The 15,725-nt window shown below is 40.8% G+C and overlaps 2 protein-coding genes across 4 annotated transcripts in view; both read right to left on the reverse strand.

The window, feature by feature from the left end:
* Window positions 1–9,190, reverse strand: part of LOC148428644 (uncharacterized) — a 140,442-nt gene extending 131,252 nt beyond the window's left edge. For both annotated transcript variants that reach the window (XR_015864950.1, XM_088409329.1), the window contains exons 1-2: window positions 8,835–9,190; window positions 7,604–7,666 (exon numbers count right to left, since the gene is read on the reverse strand). The gene's annotated coding sequence lies outside the window, so the exon portion shown is untranslated. The remainder of the gene's footprint in view (window positions 1–7,603; window positions 7,667–8,834) is intronic.
* A 3,080-nt stretch (window positions 9,191–12,270) lies between these two features.
* efnb3b (ephrin-B3b) overlaps window positions 12,271–15,725 on the reverse strand; it is an 88,276-nt gene continuing 84,821 nt past the window's right edge. For both annotated transcript variants that reach the window (XM_088419938.1, XM_088419931.1), the window contains one exon: window positions 12,271–14,535. In XM_088419938.1, the coding sequence (XP_088276064.1) occupies window positions 14,105–14,535 (431 nt within the window). In that variant the 3' untranslated portion in view covers window positions 12,271–14,104. The remainder of the gene's footprint in view (window positions 14,536–15,725) is intronic.

Genomic DNA, 15,725 nt, shown 5'->3' on the forward strand with positions numbered 1-15,725 from the left:
GAAATTCCCTCTACCGTGCCCGTACAGAGGACAAAATAAAACAAGACCCTAAACAAAGCCTTGAAATTCTTATGCACGCGCATAAGCATGCAACTTTCAGCATAGCGCGGAAAAAAATGAAATAACGAAGACCCTAAAAAACACCCAAAAAAATCTTATTTAATTTTAATGCCATGCCAGATTTTTTTTCCAATTGAGAACAAATTAATTGCGACATGAAGAAACGTATTGCTAAATTGTTATAGTGACGTATTTGCAAAATGTTGTAGTGTCTTTGATGAAGTGTTTATGATATGCCAATTTATAAGGATTTTAAAAAATTGCGGAATTTTGCACAAAAAAAAAACCTAACTGAAATGCAGCTGGAGATGTGATTTCCCTATAGATAAGTCAAAAAACATTCTACATGTTTATTTGTACAGGTTCATTTTTTTAGACTTTAAAAGTAGAAGTATTTCACAAAAACACATTTTTTTCGCGTCCGTATGACGTCTCACGACTAGAAGCTCGGCTTGATGGTGACTGCAGAACATGAGCTCAAAAATAATCCACCCTCAGCAGCAAAAGAAGCCCTTCAAAATAAAAACAAGTCGAAAATGTACTTGATCAAAGTTGTCGAAATTCCACAAATGTTTGCAAAAATTGTGATGGCAATTCAGCTGTGATGCATTTATCCGGCTCGTGAGACAGTCCCCAAAAAAATGTCACAATCCATCTCCTATTGCTGGATAATTACACCCGAAAATAAAAACCAAAAATATAGCCTCAACGTTTATCCAATCAGACATTCGAAAGATATCAATAAATAGATTGATAGATACTGTAGATAACAAAACGAGCTATCTAGGAAAAACAATATAGCTATCTAGCTAGCTAGCTAGTTTTGTAGCTATTTATAAAGCTAACTAGCTATCTAGGTAAATAGGAAACTGCTAGCTAGCTAGCTAGAGTCAGACACATATAGACAGCCAAATAGATCCACATATCTAGCTAGCTATTCTGCTAGCTAGCTAGCTAGCTGGAGACGTGCAGATACGCTGGTTTGACGGTTTCATCCTGCTGTGGGGGAGAATGGGTTTTCAGGCAAAATAAATTGAATGTAAAATGTGTTTCATCAATTGATATTTTCCTGAATTATTTACATTTATTGGAATTGATGCTAGCCACAATTGAAAAGCGATGTTGTAATTGGCCAGGGAAGACAAATGGAGAAAACGGAGGAAATACTGTGTGTGTGTGTGTGTGCGTGTGTGTGTGTGTTGTCAGTGGATGTGACAGGCGAAATGATGAAGGCGAGCGGAGGGAGCGTCACATGTGCAGCAAGACAGGAAATAACCCATCACCGTCTCATCCCTCCTCAGCTTCAACGTGCTGCATGCACCCACAAGGGTGGGCGGGGCGGGGTGGGGTGGGGTGGGGGGGTCGTTGAGGGACAGAGGGAGAAAAATAGTAGAAGATCCGCTCATGTAGACATTGTTTTTTTTTCCCCCACCAAAAGGAGCTTGGCAGCTGTTGTGTGCAATGTTAAAGAATAAAGAATCACGCGTGTGTGTGTAAGCTAATAGTAGAGTGTGTGTGTTTCCAGCAAGTGTGTGAGTGCGCATAATGTGTGATCTCCACCCTCCACCGTGTGTGTGTGTAGGTGCACTTGTTTGAATGTGTTCATGTTCATGCATTAACTATCTGCTAGCTAGTGGTGTGCTTTATGTACAGTGTGTGTGCGTGTGTGTGTGTGTCTGTATACACCGATATGGCCGTGACTTGCCATAATCTTAGTCATGCTCTCTTTTGAGACACTTGACAGCATGAGCGCTTCAACCAAACACTTTCCACATACTCACAACCTTGCTGGAGAATCAATACTATTGTAGACTGTGTGTGTATGTGTGTAAGTGATTTTGTGCTGTATGTTGTATGCTCGTGCGTGTGCAAATGTGTGTACATCTGAGAGCTTTTCTCAACTTGCACGTGTGTGTGCTTGCACTTGAGCCTGCTTATTTACATTAAGTGCTTGTGCGTGCATCTATTCATGTGTGTGTGTGTGTGTGTGTGAACGAGTGTTTTTGCATATTAAAAAATGTGTGTGAGCTTGAGTGTGTATTTTTGTATATGTAAGCGTGCGTGTACTCGCTCGAGTCTGCTAATTACATGATTACCGGTTTGTGTGTATTCGCAAGTGTGCACGCACTGGAGTGTGTGTTTTTTCATATGTATGTAATGTGTGTGTGAGCAAGTGTGTGTGCTTGTTTGTACACGTGTGAGAGTTCTTGTGCATGTATGTGCTTGCACTTGAGTCTGTTCATTTGCATGATTACCCGTTTGTGTGTTTTTGCATCTAGTCACACGCGAGTCCGAAACGAATGTGTGTTTTTGCATATGTATATAACGCGTGTGAGCTTGAGTGTGTGATTTTGTAAGTGTGTGAGAGTGTGTGTGTGTGCTTGCTCAAGTCCGTTAATTTCATGATTGCATGTTTTACCTTAGAGTGCGCACGTATTTCTCACCTAATGGGGACTGAGTGACTGTAAAGCCGAAGTGATATCAATGGTACAGTGTGTAAGGACACGGGCCTTGTTTTGGAATGCTGAGCCTATACACACATTAACAAACACACACACACACACACACGCGCGCGCGTGCGCACACTATACAAACGCACACATATTTCCCCCCTAATGGGGACTATGAATGTAAAGCTTAAATGATGTCACTGGTACAGTGTGTAAGGACACTGGCCCGTTTTGGTATGCTGAGCCTACACACACACGCACACACACACACACACACACACACACACACACACACACACACACACACACACAAACCCAATAGTGAGTCTTGTGTTGGGTTTCCTTTAGCAACGGAAGTTGGGTATTTAGGAGTCTCGCTAGACAAAACAAATAGCCTCCTGCATGCCTCTTTCACCTCCTTCTTCTGCCTCGTTTTACCCCCCCCCCCCTTTTTGCTCACTCCCTTTTAGATTTTTTTTTTTTTTTTTTTTGCATGTGCATGCCCTCTCCCAGCCTAGTTCGCTCACTAACACGGCTCAGTGCCTCTGTGGACACACACCATTCTCCTAGCTCATTGTTGGGTCCTGACAGCTTTTGTACTCACCCCCCCCCCCTTCTTTTACTTGCCCAAATTCAGCAAGTCCCCCCTACCCCCCTACTACTCTCACACACACACATTCCAGAAGCGCAGAGGTCAAAGGGTGCAGCTGCCTCAATAAAGGACTGAGACGGAGGGAGACTCATTCACTTTCCTCTTTTCTGCCGAGGCGTCACTTTTTTTTTGGGGGGGGGGGGGTTGGGGTCTCCTGGCTCGTGTTTTGCTTTCTTGCGTTTATAGCGTGTTTGATGACAAACAATGAGAGCAGAAGCAGAAGATCCTAAAGATTTCACAGGGGATGCTTTTTTTTTTCTTGTTACAGTTGGTTTTTATGAATCACACACACTTCAAAAATGTGCAAGTCATTTGTGATACATATTGAGAATTCACTGGTGAAGAAGCCACCTTGCAGACAGCAGTGTTCACAAAATGCCCATATATATATATATATATATATATATATATATATATATATATGGGCATTTTGTGAACACTGCTGTCTGCAATATATATATATATATATATATATATATATATATATATATATATATATATATGTCATTATGACATACGTTCCCAAAGACATTATTTTATGCTTTTAACCCATTCTTTCCCAAAGAAATATTTCTACGTTTCTTGTTTTGTTTTTCCCCCCATAGAGTCCAGAAATACTTTTTAAAAATATATCTATTTTTTTTGTGTTTGGCTAGAAAAGTGTCAAAAAATGAAAAATGGCTGGTACTAATCAATCAACTAATTATTGTAGTTATTAGTTTTATTGAATATAATCAATTATTTTAGTACTTCAGTACCGAAAGTAATCTTTTAGTACTTAAAAAAATACTTGTTTACTTAATTTATTAAATAAATAATTAAACTAATAAGTTAGTAAACTTAATAATAATATTTAATTATTAATTAATAAACTTAAAAGTACTTATTTACACAGCGTGATTATTTATCTACTTTCAGACCCTCCTTTAGCAAAATGCTTGAGGGAAAATTTTTAAAAACAAAAAAAATTTAAAAAAATAAATAACCGGGACTCTTATTTAAAAAAAAAAAAACAACAACTTTGGGATTAAATGAGTTAAGCAGGTCTTGTTGAGACTTGTGTGGTCGCTTTATCATGTTCATCATCACGGCTGCTAATCAGTTCCGCTCGCCGCACGAGCGCATGAATATTAATGCCGCGGTAATAGCCACGTAAACACACCTGTGTGTTATCCGGCGCCACGGCCGAGTTCCAACACGCTCCCTCGAGGGAGTGAAATCCGCCACTTTTAAGTCGAATCAATGGAGAGATTAGCCGCGCGAATTAGAAAAGCTTTAGCGTCGAGAGCCGCCGCGAATGATACGGTTGCCATGGCGATGACCGGAAAGAAAAAGGGTCAAAGATGAGCGCGGAGCGAAGGCCACGTCTTGCCGGGGATATTGCGCCATTTTATTCAAGTGCTTTTGTTTTCACTGGGAGACAATGGGCCATTGTTGCAAGATTGAAAGCGGCACAAGCCCAGAGCAGAAAATTCTTGAGGGCTTCACGTCGGAGAATTTTGTCAGAAATACTTGCCGCTAGAACGGGGGTGTCAAAGTCATTTTACCTCCGGTGCCGTTTGGAGGAAAATCTATTCACAGGCGCGCCGGACAAAATAAAAGTCATGCTATAGAACTTAAAAACAAACCAGTGGTAATTATTTGTATTTTTTTGGTTTTGCACGCCGGTTATGCACGGTTCAGGGGTTATGGTGATTTGAAAAACACCACGCAGACCGGGTTCAACCATTTTGTGGGCCGTATCCAGCCCGCGGACCCTATGTTTGATAACAATTCCCTTTTTGGTCTCCTGTGTATCCCAAATAGCATTTTTCCTTTGGGAAATTTTCTTTGATCATTTTTCCATTCCTTCATAAAATTCATATTTTAGAACATGCGCTGAGGGCTCCGGTAACGATCAAACAATCACGGATCAGCGAATGAATGTCACATGATTAACAGGTGAGCCGTGATTGGCTGTTACCTCAACGCAACTGATGTCATTTTCAGTCGATTGCTAGTAGTAAAAAATGTTTTGAAAGGGATGGATTGGACATGATTATAATAATTTAGTAAGATAATCATTAACTTGTGATATTATAGACAAAATATCAACTTTTACAACAAAAAATGGAAAAGAAATGGAAAGTTATTTGAATCAAGTTATCCACAAGCTGTACATTAGGTTAACATAACAACAAATGTTAAATCCGCATTTATTATTTTTGTTTGAATATTTTCCATTTTTTTTAATGAATCAAAACTTTGAAATTTTTTTTGCTCACTTTATTCCAGTCTGGATTTTTTTTTTTTTTCGTATTTATCATTTATTTTTCTTTCGCGAAGGCCTTTCAGGGGGTATGTGAGAATGTAATAGGTTTTCAGCAAATCCAACCAGATAATTTGAAATGAGAAAGTGCTCACTTTCAAACTGAGAACAACTTGATTGGAACATGCGGCGGTATACACAAGCACATTGCTATCAGTGACGGACGAGTCAGAACTCAAACAGGTGATGTTCCACAATCTATTCTCTGGAGTTGCTGAATAAAACAGACAGAAAGAAATATGAGCTTTTTACTGGGTCGGATGTAGCTCTCACATTAAAGGGTGTCGATATGAGAGCTCACAAGGGAACTTATTTTTCATGTGTATTTCAAAGTTGGACAGTTGGCGGGTTCCCACCTGTGCCACCCCCCCCCTCCCCATCCCCCTATCAAATTGTGTCATGAGAGCCTTTCCTTGAAACCGCAAGTTCAAAGCGCGCAGGGCTCAAAAGGAATCTGATTGAATTTTCTCTCCCGGGAGTGCCACGCCCTTTTGAATGCCCGCAGAGGTGTGCGCCTTTGCCACTTTTCAAGCCATCAAGAAGGATTTCACAGCGCCCGGGCTGCGGCGGCCTACGATTAGCCCAGCCGGGTCACGGCACCGCATACATTTGAATAATGTTCGACCGGCCCGCACATTCGGTCTGACGTGGAGCAAGACCTGGAATATTTCCGTTTTTTGCGAGCACAAAATATTTACACAGATCGTACTCTTTGCTCTCAGGCATGTATTCTTTATCCCCAGCAAAGATTGGCATCTATTACAGCTTGAAAATTAGTTTTCAAAAAGGACCCACTTTAGGTCAAAAATGCGCCAATCCACTCAAGGCAATTATTCAATAAATATAAATATAATACATACAACTTTGAATATAAAACTACACAGAAAATATAAGAATACTGTAGCATCTATTCTTCATCCCCTATTACAGATTGAAATTAGGATTGAAAAATAACCCAATTTGGATCAAAAATGCACCAATCCACAAATAGCAATTTGCAATCAAATAATTATGATACATAGAACCTAACATAAAACTAGACAGACAATATAAAAATACTCAGGCATATATTATTTATCCTCGGCAAAGAATGGCTTCTATTACATCTTGAAATTAGGATTAAAAAAATAACCCAATTTGGGTCAAAATGCACCAACGCACTAATAGCAATTTGCCGTAAAATAATTATAATGCAGTACATACAATTTCAAAGATAAAACTATACAGACAATATAAGAATAATCAGGCATACATTCTTTATCCCAAGCAAAGAATGGCTTCTATTACAGCTTGAAATTAGTGTTCAAAAGTAACCAAATTTGCTTCAAAAATTGACCAATCCACTCACGATAATTTAACATAGTATACCGGTAAACATAATACGTACAATTTAAAAGATAAATCCAGTCAGACAATAGAAGAATACTCATGCATATATTCTTCATCCACAGGAAAGAATGTCTTCTATTACAGCTTGAAATTATTATTAAAATATAAGACAATTTGGGTCAAAAATGCACCAATGCACCAACAGCAATTTGCCGTAAAATAATTATGATGCATACAATTTAAAAGATAGAACCATACAGAAACTATAAAAATCCTCAGGCATATATTCTTTAACCCCAGCAAATAATGACTTCTATTACGCCTTGAAAGTAGTTTTCAAAAATAACCCAATTTGGGTCCAAAATGGATCAATCCACAAACATTAATTTGAAATAAAATCATTACAATACATACAACTTAAAAGATAAACCTTGACAGACAATTATTGCATTTTGTTTATTGCATTTTGACTTTTGATTTTCCTACTTTTTTTTACATATATTTCTTTCAATTGTTGTAAAAAGGAAGTCTAAAAACATCTGTTCATGAAAAAAGCAGTCAAAGTAAACAATCAACATAAGTAATCAAATACTCAATTATTCAGTAACTTTAGGTAATTACTAACGCGAACGATGACTCCAGTCTCGTTTTCCGGGTTGAGTTTCTCTTTGATTTTGCATGTGAAGACTTTCCCTCCTCTACTTTCATGTCGTGTGTGTTACTAGGTCTGACTTGTGCTCCCCATGTGACAATATTGTTTGTCCTCAATGGATGTATGACAGCGCAAAATAAGAAGTTGCCTACCTTGTGTGATTTGTGGCACGGCTCGGGCGAGAGTGACAGGCGAGCGTGATGAGGCCCAGTGAGCTGTGAAAAACAAAGACAGCGCGCGGAAAACGTCAAAACAGCAGAAGACTTGTTTAACCCAGCAAGTCAATAGAACGACGTCTATTTCTTGGATATTCAAGTGTATCGTTTTTAATTGATGAAAAAAAGAAAGCAAATTTGGTGCTTTGGTGAGAAACAAAATAGCACATGGAGAGTGCTTAGTTATGTTGTTTTTTTTTTTTTTTTTAATGACCTGAACATGGTTTAATCATCTATATCAGATGTCAAACTCAAGGCCCGGGGGCCAAATCCGGCCCGCAAAATGCTGATTATGACATAATTATAACTAAATATCACATTTTTTCAATTTTAAAAACATTTTGGGGGAAACAATAATCATTTTTTGTGACCAATCCCTTTATTGGAACAGTTTTTACTGGCCTCTGATCTGAAAACTAGATAAATATGTGACAATCATATTTAAAATTGATTCGAATTCACAGTCATAATGGCCCTCCGTCAGAAACCGGGGGTACAATTTGGCCCACAGTTCAACTGGGTTTGACACCCCTGATCTACAACAATTGTGAGCTATATTTGTAACCTCTCAATTATTTTATTAAATTTGACGCAAATGTCTTTTAACGTGCAATAGTCCATTTAAGGAGCAGTGAAAAGGTGAAAAACCTCAAAGATTTTTTTTACATATAAACATTAACAATTATTTTCTCCTTGCAGGCTACTAAAAACGACGTCACCCGTCCTCAACAACCAATCGCGACTCACCTGTTGGTCATGTGACATAGACAAGCTGAGCTGCGATTGGTTGCTAGCTGAGGCTTCATTAATTATCATTTTCATGCACAAAACAAAATAGTTGTAAGCGACCCCAGTGAGGATAATCGGCTATGAAAAATGAATGGATGGATAAATACTTGTGCGTGAATACTATTTATAAACAAAAAGTAACTTTTTACTGCTGAAAACTGCTAAATGAGGCGGCTATATCAGGTGACTAACATGCAAAGCACACTATAATTCTTCTTGTTTGTTCGTGATATTACACTTAGGCAAAAGCTATTCCCAAATGTACAATTAACAAAACACGTTGAGCACGTTATTAATTAACGGAAAACGTCAGTTAATATTTCTCGCTAACTTTTGATACAAGCGGCCACAAACTACGTATTTGGTCGGCCACACCTACCTCGTCCGGTTTAGTTTCAGCTGAGCGACGCTGTGTCCACTTGAAAACGTTGAAAGAACGTCATGCCGCTGAAAAAAAGACTTTCGCGAGGAAAAATAAATAAATGATCATTAATTAGCAGTAGCATTTCAAAACTGTGCCGGCTGCCAGTCGTTCAATTTGTGCTGCACTCATTCGGCCAATTAAGAACGACGGCAATGTCACGTGGCTTTAGCGATGCGTTCACATTTGTCGGATTTGGGAATTATCATTTACGTTCAAGAAAGAAGTCTTGTTTGCTCTTCAAACAAGTTGAAAATTATTATCTTGCCAGTTTTATCACATTATTATAGATAACACGTGTAATAGTAAATCGCGATTACATTCAGTACAGAAAATAAGCGAAAACATGATGGCGTGAGCGTGATTGCGATTCAAACCGAAAGCCGCTCCACAAAATGGCTGACGCTGGGATGAAAAGGTTTTGCCACAAAAACGCTGTAAATGTGTCTTTGTTTTAAATAAATGCCGTCATCCATCATCCGGTTTTCCCTGGAGCCTTCCCCAACTTCTTCTACAGAAATCCTTTGTCTTCTGTTAGGTTGTCAAACTTCATGCTGGCCTTTTTTTGCGTGTCACAGTTCCTGCGGTTGTCGTCACAGGAGCATGCGGGATGCAAACACCTGGTTGCCATGGTAACAAGGGGATCAGGCCTTCACATCCTCTTCTTTGCTTACAAGTGTCAAAGCGGGACTGATACCGGTGTGTGTGCATCGCTAGACAATTGGGGATGTTTGTTGCTGCGAGTAGGTGTGTAGTATGTGCGTGTGTGTGAGTGAGTGTGTGAGATGTAGACAGCCGGTAATCAACTCTCCCTCGCGCACACACATCATCGATCAAAGTGTTCGGCCTCAAGCCCACCCTGGTGGTAAATGAGGATACATTGAAAAGGACGCCAATTGTAACCATAGCAACAGGTAGAAAGGGGGGTAAAAGGGGGAGGGGGGGCAGAGAATGAAATCAGGTCTGTCAATAGGTTGCCAGGCAACACTAACGAAGGCAGGTTTGATAAGTTGTTGATAAGAGTAGCGGGAGATTTTGTGTGAGTGTGATGCTATTAAGCCCGGCACTAAAAGGAAGCCAGCTGTGAGCGGTCTAGAGTAGCGATAAGAGCAGAAAACTACTTGCGGCCTAGTGGGCCTCTGATATACACGCCCACGCGCTAAACAAAAGACCCTCACACAAAAAATCAAACAAGCAACAAGCAAAAGTGGTGCTTAAACATTTTTTTTTCTTTTTATTCAACAGTTTTTTTTTTTCCTTCTCCAAAGCAGGAATGTACTCATTTTTTCCTCTTGTTAGAGGTGCGTTGGGGGTAGGGGCAGGGGGGAGGAAGGGAGGGAGGAATGAGACGCACGCACACTCACCCACTAGGTGGCAAGGGGTGGTACCCCACTTGCCCCCCTCCCCCGTTATTGGCAACAAATCTCTCAAAATTTCACGATGAATATTCCCTGTTTTGTCTCCATTGTGTGTATGAAAAGGGTTCCAGAATTTAGTCCCACTCTAACATAGTCCCTCAAAAGAACAAAACAAAAAAAAAATGCATCCCAGGCATCACCCAAAAACGCTCCGGAAATCACATGACCAATTCGCAGCGGGTGAATAATTTTTAATAGAAAACAGCGATGAACACTTGTGCAGTATTTTGATCGTTTTTGAGTCATTTTGTTTCACATCCTTCTGGCAGGATTTTAGCCAAGAGATGGTACACCACCGGCAGTGTGAGAACTATGCGGTCATGCCATGATGAACTTTGACATGCTTGACATCATCTGGGTGAAATTTCAGCTCCTTAGTGCCTATTTTGACCATTTTTGGGTCACGTTCTTCCACGTGATTCTCGCAGTATTTTAGCCAAGTGGTTGCACAGTTCTGGTAGTGTGATGACTAAGTGGTTGTTCCATGTTGAACTTTGACATGTTTGACTTAACTGGGGTGAAATTTCAGCTCCCCAGTGTCTGTTTTGACCAATTGTGGGTCAAATTCTTCCACGATTCTCACGGTATTTTAGCCAAGGAATGGCACTCCACTTGCAGTGTGATAACTAAGTTGTCGTGCCATGTTGGACTTTGACATGTTTTATGTAATCTGGGTGAAATTTCAGCTCCCTAGTGGCTATTTTGACCATTTAGGGGTCAGATTCTTCCACCATTCTAGCAGTATTTTAGCAACGGGATGGCACACCACTGGTAAGTCTGATAACTAAGTGGTAATTCCACGTTGAACTTTGACATGTTTGACATCATCTGGGTGAAATTTCAGCTCCTTAGTGTCTCTTTTGAACATTTATGAGTCAGATTTCTCACAGTATTTGAGCTAAGGAATGGTACAGTCCTGGTCGTGTGATAACTATGCGGTCATGCCATGTTGAACTTTGACCTTACAATCTGGGTGAAATCTCCTTTTGATTTGATTTGTCTTTGACATTAGGTTGAAATGATTGGACAAAATACTACACAAGGGTTAAATTAGCATTTATCAGTCAAAATTGGCCACCCCAATTGAAAATGGCGGGTGCTCGTAGGTGTGTCAAATACAATGTTTTGAGGGGCATGGCACAAACACACATTTTTACTTGCCCAGTGGTTCACAAATTGGGGTACGTGAAGGAACGTCAGGGTGCACATGAGATTTTGACAGGGTTTCTTCAGGTATTTTTAACAAAGTGAAATTCTTTTCAAAATAAGTGCAAATCAACTGGAACTAATTGTTTCACATCAAATGTAACATATTTAAGTTTTTTTTATTGCTATGACACAAACAGGTCTCTTTTCAAATTAAGAGCAAATTAATAGCATCAGCCTACTGCTAATTTGTCTTATAGTGACTCCTTTGCAAAACGTTCCGCGTCTTTATGTTGTTGAGTGTCACAGTCATTAATGATGCAATTTTCATGAGTCAATTTTAATAAATCACACGGTTGGCACCGACTATCTTTTTTTTCCATCCAAAAAGAATGTACGTACCCTGGTTAGGAGGTTCTCGATTGAAAAAAAATATTTCAACAAAGTTTGAGAACCACTGGATGAGCTGATGGTGGCGATCCCTCCCCCAAAACACACGTGCACACCCCTGTGGGCAACACGTTCACACACAAACGGTGAGACGTTCAAATCCACGTGAAAACATGGAAAAACATGGCAGTCCGATGGGGATGCTTGGTGAACTGCAAACGCGTCAGGGCAGTTTTTGTTATTTATTTTCTCTTTGCACCCCCCCCCCCCCCCCGCCCCCCATCAAGGTTGCAGCAATTTTTTTTGTACACAACACAACTGACGTCGCACAATTCGTTTGCGTGTTGGAATCGACAAAAAGACGCAAACGTGTACATAAAAAATAAAACAAAAAACACAACTTTGTAGTTGTACAAAAGAGCCCCCCCCCCCCCCCCCCCTACCGAGTTTCATCTTTTTAAACTCAATTTCAAACCGTCAAAGCAACCGGGCTGACAAACAATCTTCAACATGGGCGAATGTGACAATTAAAGCACATCTTAATACAAAGTGTAGATGATGTTAGCTACTGATACAAAATACAGTTAAGGAAGGATCACACAAAAAATGCTGGCGAGTGTGTGTTTGTGTGTGTGTGTGTGTGTGTGCGCCACTGTCAACCAGTTTACACGAAAGCCACAAAATGTTTGATCAACACAAAACAATTTTACCGCTAAGCATGTGCGCATATGCCTCTGAAAGCAGCACTGTGTCCTGAATGTTTTGTGTACGTGTGTGTTTGTGTGTGTGTCATCCCCGTTAACATAGAAGCCACAAACATGTCTGAGCAACACAAAACGACGTTACTGCTAAGCACGTGAACAAATAGCGCCTAAATTGGTCATCATGTGTCTCGCCTCGCACACTCATTGAAAACTAATTGTCGGGGATGTGTGTGTCGATGCAATCAGCAGTCATTAACAGGCGCTTGTGTGTGTGTGTGTGTGTGTGTGTGCACAAATAATGTAACACAAGAGGAGTACTTTTGAAATGTGCCACCTGTGATGTGATTTGGTGCGTGTGTGTGTTGCATGAGTTCAAATCCGATAAGTTTTGGTGCCGGGGCTGCCGCTCCTCATCGCGTCCATCTGGATCCTTCATCATCCGTCCTCCTTATTTCTTTAGTGTGCAATTTCCTCACAGTCCTTTTTTTTTTTTTTTTCTTTGCGCTGCTTTGTCCTCCCTCTTTCGGTGTCTTTTTGGCCCTCAACCCCTTTCGCATAATAATCAACAAAAATGGGAATAAAATAAAATAAAAGCGATCATTGATGGCTCTACCTCAACACTTCCACAAGAGAGGTCTAAACTTCAACACTACAGCATCAAACGAGAAGCTATAAAAATATACAAACACCTTAGAGGGGGGTTTTAGGGCACGAGTGTGGGGCAACTGGCCGAGGGGGAAAAAAAAAAGGATTAAACGAATATAAAAGGCAGATTGTACTACAGTGAGTTGTGAAAAATAGAAAAAAGGGCTAGCAACAGAGGTGTGGTTTTAGCTGCTAAAATAGAACAAAAATCATAGAAAATAAAAGCAAAAAACATCTATTTACTGGATTATTTATATATATCATCTATAAGTGTTGATAGCCATAGAAAAATCTGACTTTATTGGATTTTTTTCGTGATATCCGCTCACTATTTTGTGTTTTGGTATTTTTAAGACAAGTCTAAAGCACAGCCACGCCCATGTCTCACACACACACACACAAACACGCGCACGTCTTATTAAAATATACAAGAGTCTGAGTGTCAGCGCGGCCCGACAGCTCAGAGAGCTCCTCGGGCGCCGGTTCAGGTCATGTGACCTCCACCCAAGTCCGAGAGGCCCCTCCTCTTTTTGCTCTGAGAAGTGTCGGCGGGAAAGAGGGGGCTCGTCTCCGATTGGCCGACGGCGCGCCGAGAGGCGGGCTGCTGGGTTCTAGGCAGGTATGGCGACTGGGAGTTCCTCAGCATTGTCTGGGCTTTTATCGATTGATTTTTGTTATTTATTTATTTTTAAATATCGTCCTTTGATTCTGCTAAGCCACATTCACGCACTCGCAGGTGCATTCTGGGAAATCTCCTCGAAGAGCGCTCCGGTGGGCCGGTAAACCGCCGGCGTCCACTCGGGAAGCGTGATGCTGGGGGTTCGGTCGGGGTCGGATTGCGGCGGGGGGAGGAGGGGGAGGGGGCGGTGAGGGGGGCGGAGCCTTGCTGGGGCGGGGCTTGGAGTGATTCTGGGGAGTCCAGTCCTCATACTTTGTAGTAGATGTTGGCCGGGCTCTGCGGCGGCATTTCTTGCACGATGTAGACGGGGTGCCCGTAGTCGCCGCTCACCTTCTCGTAGTGCGGGCAGTAGGCGGAGTCCGAGGTCCTCAGGGGGATGATGATGTCGCTGGGCTCGGAGCCGTTGTTGTTGGAGCTGCCCATGCCGCCGGCGCCGCCCACCCGCTTGGGGCTGGTGAGCGACGAGAGCGACAGCGGCGGGTGGTGGGTGTCCGAGTGCTTGGCGTGCCGCCGCCTGTAGCACACCACGCAGATGACGGCCGTCACCAGCAGCAGGAAAGCCGAGCCGCCGGCCGCGCCCGCGATCAGGGCGATGTTGGACGGCTGCAGCGGGCCGTTCTCGCCGCCGCCTTCCGCGCCGCCGAACGTGTTGGGTCCTCTCGAATGGGTTGAGTTCCCTGCAAGAAAACAAACGAGGCTTGAGTTGCGATCGGCAGCAGGACACGCATTAGACGGCGTAGTATGTGTGTATCTGAGGGCGTGTATCTGTGGAAATTTTGAGTTTTATATATATGTTATCGAATCATTTAATAATGATTTTTGCTTCAACCTAAGATATGCACACCACTAATACATAGATAGATAGATAGATAGATAGATAGATAGATAGATAGATAGATAGATAGATACTAACAAAGCATGTTTAGATCCAAGATACATAGCAAGCTAAATGCGATAGCTAGCTAGCTAGCTAAATGCGATAGCTAGCTAGCTAGCTAAGTATGATACAGATAGATAGATAGCTAGATAGCTAGCTAGCTAGCTAGATAGATAGATAGATAGATAGATAGATAGATAGATAGATAGATAGATAGATAGATAGATAGATACTATTTAGCTAACAAAACATAGAAAGATATTATTTAGCTAACAAAACATGGATAGATCTTAGATACCTAGCTAGCTAAATACGATAGCTAGCTAGCTAAGTACAATAGATAGATAGATAGATAGATAGATAGATAGATAGATAGATAGATAGATAGATAGATAGATAGATAGATAGATAGATAGATAGATAGATAGATAGATACTATTTAGCGAACAAAACATAGATAGATACTATTTAGCTAACAAAACATGGATAGATCTTAGATACCTAGCTAGCTAAATACGATAGCTAGCTAGCTAAGTACAATAGATAGATAGATAGATAGATAGATAGATAGATAGATAGATAGATAGATAGATAGATAGATAGATAGATAGATAGATAGATAGATAGATAGATAGATACTATTTAGCGAACAAAACATAGATAGATACTATTTAGCTAACAAAACATAGCTAGATCTTAGATATCTAGCTAGCTAAATACGATAGCCAGCTAGCTAAGTACAATAGATAGATAGATAGATAGATAGATAGATAGATAGATAGATAGATAGATAGATAGATAGATAGATAGATAGATAGATCCATTGTAACATCAACTGTACTTGTAAAAATGCGGTTATTTCAGGCTCTGTCCTGGATGACATCATCATTTTTCCAACTGGTCGGCGAGAGCAAAATCTTCAATCGGCAAAACACAGCTGCATCTCTGCTGAGTGTGATGTACGGTACTGGCTTTGAAACGGCAGTTGAG

Source organism: Hippichthys cyanospilos, chromosome 1, assembly GCF_059441005.1.
Source record: "Hippichthys cyanospilos isolate Australia breed blue-spotted pipefish chromosome 1, RoL_Hcya_1.0, whole genome shotgun sequence".
Lineage (NCBI taxonomy): Eukaryota > Metazoa > Chordata > Actinopteri > Syngnathiformes > Syngnathidae > Hippichthys > Hippichthys cyanospilos.